Genomic DNA, 8938 nt, shown 5'->3' on the forward strand with positions numbered 1-8938 from the left:
GTTGTGAAGATTCAATGAGCTAAAGCTAAATGGCATGTTTTAGATACCTAATGTGTTGAAGCCAGGAATTTTTATTATTATTCCAACTTTGAGCTTCTGTTTTCTCCTCCAGGGTGTCAGTCCAGGTCTGGCAATGAGCAAGCCCTTCGTCTGGGAGGATCTCCTCATCCTTAGGTCAATATCTGGTGTTTGACTTAACTTGTAATTCCTTAAGGCTAACTCTTGCATTTTCAATTTACGCCAACAATAATGCCACTAATTACAGCTATCCTTTATTGATCACCTACTGTCTACCAGGCACCGTGTGCTAAGGAGTCTCCATAAATTAATTCAACCGATAACCCTATGACAGTGGGTTTCTTAAAACATTCTACTCACATGTCTTTATTATAGACAAAAAATTGGAAAGTCACATAACTTGTTCTAAATCATCCTATTCATAATCAAAATATATATCCAGAATTCCTTCACATGTCCAGCCAAATGCTGGGCATTATACCAAAGAAATTGATGAGAGATCATTCTTTTCTTAAAGAATTTACTGCCCGAAGAAGGTAAGTCAGTATCTTCTATCACCGAAGTCAGGTCCATAATTATGGGCTGCAGCAGCCCATAATCATCTTGCAGAGATGAAAAAAACAGTGGAATGAATTAAGCCTCCATTAGCAGGAATCTAATAGAAACATGCAAATACCAAGACTCCACCTCTTCTTTTGTCCCTTCTTCATTTTTTTAGCTCTCTGTTTTTAGGACAAAGAAACAAATGACAGCAGAACTTCCTATCAGAGGCCTAGATGACGGTGTTCATGTTGTTTTGAATTCTAGGGATGTGCTGATGCCTGATTGTCTCTGGGGAATAGTGATTGACAGAAGGTTGCTAAGAGACATAGACAAAGAATAGAAATTCCTTTCTTGCAAGGAATTCAGCAAAAACTTAACTGCAAGAAGAGGGCTGCACAAAACAGGAGATGACATAACATCATCTGTGGTTTAAGATGTGGCTTCCTTAGCCCTCCCATCTCTAGGACCAGGGCACATATTGCTATGAATCCCACCACATGGCGCTGACAATCTGGCCAGGCTTTTCCAGATTCTAGACTGGGCCTTGGAGGGAATGTCAGTGTCTTTGTATCTCTGTAATCTTTCTTGACGGTTGCAAGAGAGGAAAATAACGATTCTGGCTATGTGTCCACTGCTCCTGGCATGGTCCAGAATAAATGATTATTCAACTGTATCCAGATAGGAGTCTGTTTTGCACTAGGAATATTTGCATCCCTCTCTCATCAGTTTAGGAGCTAGTAGAAGCCAGTCCTGCACATTGCTGGTGAAGGCTGAAGATTGGATTGAAGTGGTTGGTCCAGGAGCCTGAGATCTTACCATCCCAAGTAGGATCACACTTCTATCCTGTGTGAAGTCCAGTCCTCACTGGTAGGCCCAGCAGCATGCAGGACTGAACCCCACATGGTTGCACTGTAAGAATTTGAGAATTTTGCTACGCAAAGGAGGACTCCAAGAGACGTTCTCTCATGCAACACGCAAGGGGTTTATTTTCCACACATGTGTGGGGCTCGCTGAACACGCAGGAACAGAGAGCCCCGAACCTAAGTCTGCAAAAGCTTTTTAAAGGGTAAGATGAGGGGGGTGGGGGTTGAGCATGGGTCACAGGTGCTGTTTTGCAAAAAAGCAGATAAGAACAGTTTTACAATAAGCATTTCTTAACAGTTTTACAACAAGTAACCTTGGCGCCAGGATTGTTTATCTTCAGCCTGATGGGGCCCATAATTCTTTTCTTTATAATTCTTAACTCACACTAAATGCATAGCCGTGAATATAAAATGACACAAATGCTTTTGCTGGATATTTCAGAAGCTAAAATATATGTAAATAGCTAAATTAAGCAGGAAAAATTAGCTACTGTTAAGCTTTATAAAATTCCCTTTTACATTCCCCACTCCTTTTCGTATATACCTCTAATCTTAGAGATTTTCTGGATTATTTAACACTGAGAACTGTTGTTTGATGAGCATTAATTTGACATTTCCAATCTGCCCCTGTAAAAACTGTATAATTTTATTTAGAATACATGGTCCTATAGTTATTATTAAAAGTAACACAATTAAAGGCCCAACGAGAGCAGATAATAGCGTCGTTAACCAGGGGGATTTAGTAAACCAAGATTCAAACCATCCCTGTTGCGTCTCTCTTTTTTTTTTTTTTTTTTTCACGAAGGCGCTCTTTGAGTTTTGTCATGGACTTTTTAACAACACCAGAGTGATCCGCATAGAAACAACACTGTTCTTTTAAAGCTGCACATAGTTTTCCTTCTTTAAGGAAAAGTAAGCTAAGTTCCCGCTTATTCTGCAGAATTACTTCTGAAAGGGAGGTTAGAGAGTTCTGAAGGGCTGAGACAGATTTTTCTATTTTTTTTTTAAGTCTTGATTTATCACGGCTTGTAATTGACTGGTTTGTTGATTGCTACGTACAATGGCAGCAGTCCCTTTGCTTATACCGGCAGCGACAGTTACCCCCAGAGTGGTAAGATTACAAGGGGGTACCAGGAACGAAGGCTCCCCTGCTCCCTCCCAAGTTTTTATAGTCTTTCCATTTTCCCATCTGGATATTGTCCATTTCCAAGGCTTATGTGGGTTGGAATTGGGTTCCCCTGGGGGAAGGAGGAGAAGGAGTAGTAACCCTACGAACCCGCAGCTTGAGAGGATTGTCAGTCCTTTCCAGTTTTTATTGGGACTCAGAGGGCAAAGGCGCAAGTTTGAGATGAGACGCATGGATCCAGGATGCGATGCCATCGACCTTGACTGCGGTGGGGGTGGTCAAGAGTACCTGATACGGTCCTTTCCAGCGAGGTTTAAGAGTCTGTACCTGGTGGCGGCGGACGTAGATGAAGTCTCTCACCTGATATTGATGCAGAGTTCTGTTGTTTCCTGGCTGGTAGGAGGTGGAGAGCTGCCGCCACAGGAACCGCTGGGCTTTTTCCAAGGCTCGCAGCCTGTCAAGCAAGGAGGTATGAAGGGAACTATTAATCTCTAGAATGGAAGACATGTCCTTGACTGGAGTTGGCGCTCCATATAAGATTTTATAAGGGGTTAGATTACACAAGAGAGCAGAGGGGGTATTTCTGGCTCTGAACAGGGCATAAGGCAGGAGCATGGTCCAATCTTTCAAGCCAGTCTCTAAAGCTAATTTGGTTAGGGTCTCTTTAATTGTCCTGTTCATTTTTTTTTTACCTGTCCTGAACTTTGGGGTCTGTATGCGCAATACAATTTCCAATCAATCCCCAATATCCTGGCCACACCCTGACTTACCTGGGCTACAAATGCGGGTCCGTTATCTGACCCTATTACCTTTGGTAGACCGAACCGGGGAAAAATTTCTTCCATAATCTTCTTGACTACGACCTGGGCCGTTTCTCTCTTAGTTGGGTAGGCTTCAACCCATCCTGAAAAGGTGTCTACAAAAACTAGTAAGTATTTAAGTCCATATTTTGCAGGTTTAATTTCAGTAAAGTCGACTTCCCAGAACTGCCCAGGTCGAGTTCCCCTTAGTCTTTTTCCGTTAGGAGCTTTGGTGGGGTAGGCATTCACAATTTGACACGCCTGACATTTTCTAGCTACACGATCTGCCAGCTTTTTCCTTTTTGAGGCTGCCAGAGGGTACAATTCCCTCTGGTCTTGCAGGAGCTGCTGTAGTTTCCCTGTCCCCAGGTGAGTGAGCTGGTGGACCTGCTGTATGTAAGCTAGGGCTTCCGATTTTCCTAGGGGTGCAACTTCAGATAGTGTTTCAGGGGGTTGCTGGTTTTCTTTGGTTACTAGGACTAAGTTTATAATGTTCCTTAATGCTGCCGCTTTTGCTTCTTCATCTGCTTGCTTATTACCCAGGGTTATTGGGTCAGAGCCTCTTTGTGTTTGATTTTTTTTACCAGCTGAGGTTAATAGCCCTCTTTGTTGGTGAATTGCTCCATGTACGTGGGCAGTAGCAAAGGCAGAACGGCTATCTGTATAGATAGTTGCTCGCTTTTCTTTTGCTAATTTTAGAGCTTTTGTGAGGGCAATTAGTTCAGCCTTTTGGGCAGATGTTCCCTCCGGGAGGCTAGAAGATCAAATAACTTTTGTCCCACTGACTACCACCGCTCACGCTCGTTTCTTACCGTGTTGGAGAAAGCTGCTTCCATCCGAAAACCAGGTTACCTCCGAGTTAGGCCATGATTGGTCTTTTAAGTCTCTGCGGATTCCGGTCTCTTCAGCTAATATCTCTTGGCAAGTGTGCAGCACAGGTCCCGCGGTCTCGTCCGGGAGCAGGGTAGCGGGGTTTAAAGCTGACGGGGCCCCGAAAGTCACCCTGTCCTTGTCTAGGAGTATGCTCTGATAGTGGGTAATTCTGGCATTTGACATCCATCTATCTGGAGGCTGGTGGATTATGCTTTCCAGGGCGTGAGGGGCTATTATGGTCAGCTTCTGTCCTAGAGTGAGTTTGTCTGTGTCTTTTGCCAGGAAGGCAGCTGCCGCCATGGCCTTGAGACAGCGTGGCCATCCACTGGCAACTGAATTTAATCACTTGGACAGATAGGCCACCGGTCTTTTCCAGGGGCCTAAAGCCTGTGTTAGGACCCCTCTAGCCACGCCTCTCCTTTCTTCTATGTAGAGCGTGAAAGGTTTATTCACGTCTGGGAGGGTTAAAGCTGGAGCTGACAGGAGCGCTTTCTTAATGCTGTCGAAGGCTTCCTGCTGTTCTATTCCCCACTGGAAATCAGCGCTCCCTTTGAGCAAGGGGTATAATGGGGCAGCTAGGGCTGCAAACCCTGGGATCCACAACCGGCAGAATCCCGCTGTCTCTAAGAATTCTCGTAGCTGCTTTTGGGTCGTGGGCGGGGGTATTTGTGTTACAGTTTTCTTTCTAGCCTCAGTGAGCCATCGCTTTTCATTCTTAAGAGTATATCCCAGGAAGATTACTTCCCTTTTACAGATTTGGGCCTTTTTGGCCGAGGCTCGGTTCCCCAGTGCAGCTAGCTCACTTAACAGTTTTCGGGTCCCATACTCACAGTCCTCCTTAGTGTCTGCTGCCAACAGTAAGTCATCCACATATTGTAGCAAGGTGACTGGGATGCTGAATTCTGAAGGAGCTTAAGTCTTTATGAAGAGCTTCATCAAAAATGGTGGGGGAGTTTTTGAACCCCTGGGGCAAGCGTGTCCAAGTCAGTTGGTTCGAGGATCCCGTCTCTGGATCGATCCACTTGAAAGCGAATAAGGGTTGGCTGTCCTTAAGCAAGGGCAGGCAGAAGAAAGCATCTTTTAGATTAAGCACAGTATACCAAGTCTTTTCAGGAAGGAGAGTGCTGAGCAGGTTATAGGGATTTGGCACCGTAGGATGTATATCCTGCACTCTGCTATTTATTTCCCGTAAATCTTGCACCGGTCTATAGTCTCTAGTTTCTGGCTTTTTGACCGGCAATAAGGGAGTGTTCCAGGCTGATTGACAGGGCTTAAGTACTCCCAAGCCAAGGAATTTCTCTATATGGGGCTTGATTCCTTCCCGGGCTTCCTTGCTTAAGTAGTATTGTTTTACCCGAATTGGAGAGGCGGTGGGCTTTAGGGTCATTATTACTGGGGGCTGATTGATTGCCAACCCTAACCCGGCAACTTCTGCCCAGGAATTAGGGAATTCTTCAAGCCAGGCCTGAGGAATAGAACTGCGGAGCTGTTCTGGTTTTATATACAGCTGATATTCTTCTTCGACTGGCAAGGTGAGGGCAGTTATTACAGGTTGGCTTACTAGCGGGTTTAAAAATTTCACCTTTGGCCCCTTAGGATTGAAGGTGATTCTCGCCCTTAGTTTAGTTAACAAGTCTCTTCCCATAAGCGGGGCAGGGCACTCAGGGATAACTAGGAAGGAGTGTTGAAGCTTCCTCTTCCCCAGGTCCATGGTTCTTTTGGTAGTCCAGGTGCAGTAGCAACTGCCATTTGCTCCCCGCACTGAGGACCTTTTTTGTAGAGAGCGGGCTTATAGGTTCTTGGAGGGCTGATATTACTGTTCCCATGTCGACTCCAAAATTAATTGGTACCCCCTCCACATTAAATTTTACCCTGAGCTCGGGGAGGGGTGCCAAGGCCTGACTCCCCTAGTCTTCACTTTCTAGAGCTAACGTGGCCGGCTGTTGCCAATTTGGGGGCCTAGTACCCCTCCATTTTTTGTTTTTTTTTGTTTTTCGGACAGTTTTTGGCCCAGTGCCCAGTTTCTTTGCAGTAGGTGCATTGGTCTGGACTAAGAGGGGTATGATAACGCCGACCCAAGGGATTTTTTTTTAGCTTGTCCTCTACCTTCAGTGTTTCTTTCAACTACTGTGGCCAGGATCTTTGTTAATTCTTTCGTTCTCCTTTTCTCTCTTACCAACTCTTTTTCCTCTTTCTCTTATAAAACATTTTTTCAGCTTCTTTGATTAAATCTCGCAAGGCTAGGTCCTGCAACCCGTCTAAGTGCTGCAGCTTGTGTCTAATGTCTGGAGCTGATTGGCCGATAAAGGCCATGGCCACTGAGGCTCTTTGATCCTCTGATTGAGGGTCAAATGGAGTATACCTACGGTATGCTTTCATTAGTTTTTCTAAAAAGACTGAGGGCGATTCGTCCGCTCCCTGAATAACCTCTCTTACCTTGGCCAAATTGGTGGGCCGGCGTGCGGCTGCTCGGAGACCCGCTACTAGAGTCTGGCGATAGATGGACAGATGCTCCCTACCTTCAGGGGTGTTCGGGTCCCACTTAGGGCGGCGCAGCGGGAACCGATCATCGATGACATGCTGGAGTTGGGTGGGTCTCCTGTCTTGTCCAGGAACTTGCTTCCTGGCTTCTGGTAGGATTCGATCTCACTCCTCCGTGGTGAAGAGAGTCCCCAGGAGTTGTTGACAATCATCTCAAGTGGGCTGGTGAGAGAACATAAGGGACTCCACCAATCCAGTCAGCCTAGTGGGAGCCTCGGAAAAAGGAGGGTTATTATTTTTTCAGTTATATAAGTCAGAGGAGGAAAAGGGCCAGTATTGTAGAGTGGGCATTTCTCCCCCATGTCCATCATCCACTGGAGGCTCATACGGTCTGAGGGGGAGAGTGACCACCACATCAGATGGGCTTAGTGCTCGTCTGCTTCGTGTACTATGTGCCGGTCCTGGTTCATCTGGGATCGTCTCTTGGTGAACCTGCGGGGAGAGAGAACTAGAGGAGGGAGAAGGTGAGCTGAGAGAACGGGGGTCCTGTACCGGAGCTGAAGGGTAGAGAGGAGGGGAAGAAGGACCTGCGTCGAAGAGGAGTAGATCCGATTGGGATTCCAGTAGGACTGCAGGAGGCAAAGAAGGATAGAGTTTCGGAGCTTGAGAAGGACCCGGCTCCTTGATTGGAAGTACAGAGGGAGAGTCATGTTGACCAAGAGGAGTAAGAAACGGCTTTACCCACGGAGGTGGGTTTTCACACAGGTCTTGCCAAACCATGATGTAGGGCTGCTGGTCCGGGTGGCCATACGGGTCAGGGCGGAAGATGACTGACTTGACGGCCTGAATCAAGGGTAGATGAAAAGCTCCTTCACAAGGCTATTTCATGTTAAAAGAGGGCCACCCGGCCGAGCAGAACGTCTGCTATTTGCCTTTCTTTACAATAAAAGATAGATTCTGACCTCTTTCCCTGACCTCCGACCAGTGTCTTAAGGTCAGAGAAAGTGGAGTCGACATTCCCTGACCCATCTTCGGTAAAACAAAAACAATTCCCAACACACAAATACAGACAGACACACACAGAGCTGGCACACCACGTTTACACAGTTTCAGAGACACAGCTCAGACTGGCCTGATGACTATGATCGAGTTTCCCCCTGTCAGAAGGGAAACAGAATCAGAGTCGGCCCTGTAGGAAGCCTCCAGGCGTCCCCGGAGGTCCCCCAATCCCGAGGCGTCCCTCGGGAGAGTGACCTGCAACCCCGGACACGTCTGTCGGTTGCGGTCGGGGAGTGCTCACGCGACTCTCCGACAGTCACTGCCAGTCTGACAGACTAAGCGATCGCACCTCAGACAAAAAGGCCTCACTTACCCCGAGAGAGAAGGCTGTTGGAGCCTCCCCTACGAAGAGCCGATCTCGGTGGAACCTCCAAATGTAAGAATTTGAGAATTTTGCTACGCAAAGGAGGACTCCAAGAGACGTTCTCTCATGCAACACGCAAGGGGTTTATTTTCCACACATGTGTGGGGCTCGCTGAACACGCAGGAACAGAGAGCCCCGAACCTAAGTCTGCAAAAGCTTTTTAAAGGGTAAGATGAGGGGGGTGGGGGTTGAGCATGGGTCACAGGTGCTGTTTTGCAAAAAAGCAGATAAGAACAGTTTTACAATAAGCATTTCTTAACAGTTTTACAACAAGTAACCTTGGCGCCAGGATTGTTTATCTTCAGCCTGATGGGGCCCATAATTCTTTTCTTTATAATTCTTAACTCACACTAAATGCATAGCCGTGAATATAAAATGACACAAATGCTTTTGCTGGATATTTCAGAAGCTAAAATATATGTAAATAGCTAAATTAAGCAGGAAAAATTAGCTACTGTTAAGCTTTATAAAATTCCCTTTTACAGCACAGGTTACCCACTGAGCAACTTCAGGAGACCTGCAGTCTTACGATGGTCCTAGATTCTGTTCACATCTGTCCTTCTGCCTCCCCAGTGATTACTTTACAATGATCATTGTGGTCCTGGATAATTACCCCAAACCCTGAAAGATCTCAGAAATCAAAAACTGTAAGACCTATTCTCTAATTTTCACCTTATTCAGGTAGAAAATGGATAAACATGATAGATACCACATTCTAAGAAAGCAACAGATAAAGTATCTCTTTTTCTTTCAGAAAAACTTGTTACACAACTTCCATCTGTTTGGGGTGTTTGCAAGACACAATTTATAA

General features: G+C 45.9%; 1 protein-coding gene across 5 annotated transcripts; it reads right to left on the bottom strand.

The window, feature by feature from the left end:
* Positions 1-1519: 1519 nt before the first annotated feature.
* Positions 1520-8604, bottom strand: LOC143681362 (uncharacterized). Of its 5 annotated transcripts, none has more exons than XR_013174576.1 (2): positions 8077-8604; positions 1520-3004 (listed from the first exon to the last, which is right to left on the bottom strand). XR_013174576.1 is itself a non-coding variant. In XM_077158340.1 (2 exons), the coding sequence occupies exons 1-2, from the start codon at positions 4521-4523 to the stop codon at positions 2907-2909; spliced, it is 459 nt and encodes a 152-aa protein (XP_077014455.1). In that variant the 5' UTR covers positions 4524-5125; the 3' UTR covers positions 1520-2906. The 5 variants fall into 5 exon arrangements, 1 of the variants encoding a protein (XP_077014455.1); XR_013174577.1 differs by having other exon boundaries at positions 6660-8604; XM_077158340.1 differs by lacking the exon at positions 8077-8604 and adding an exon at positions 4163-5125.
* Between the last annotated feature and the right edge of the window lie 334 nt (positions 8605-8938).

The sequence above is a fragment of the Tamandua tetradactyla genome, chromosome 4, assembly GCF_023851605.1.
Source record: "Tamandua tetradactyla isolate mTamTet1 chromosome 4, mTamTet1.pri, whole genome shotgun sequence".
In the NCBI taxonomy this organism is placed as follows: domain Eukaryota; kingdom Metazoa; phylum Chordata; class Mammalia; order Pilosa; family Myrmecophagidae; genus Tamandua; species Tamandua tetradactyla.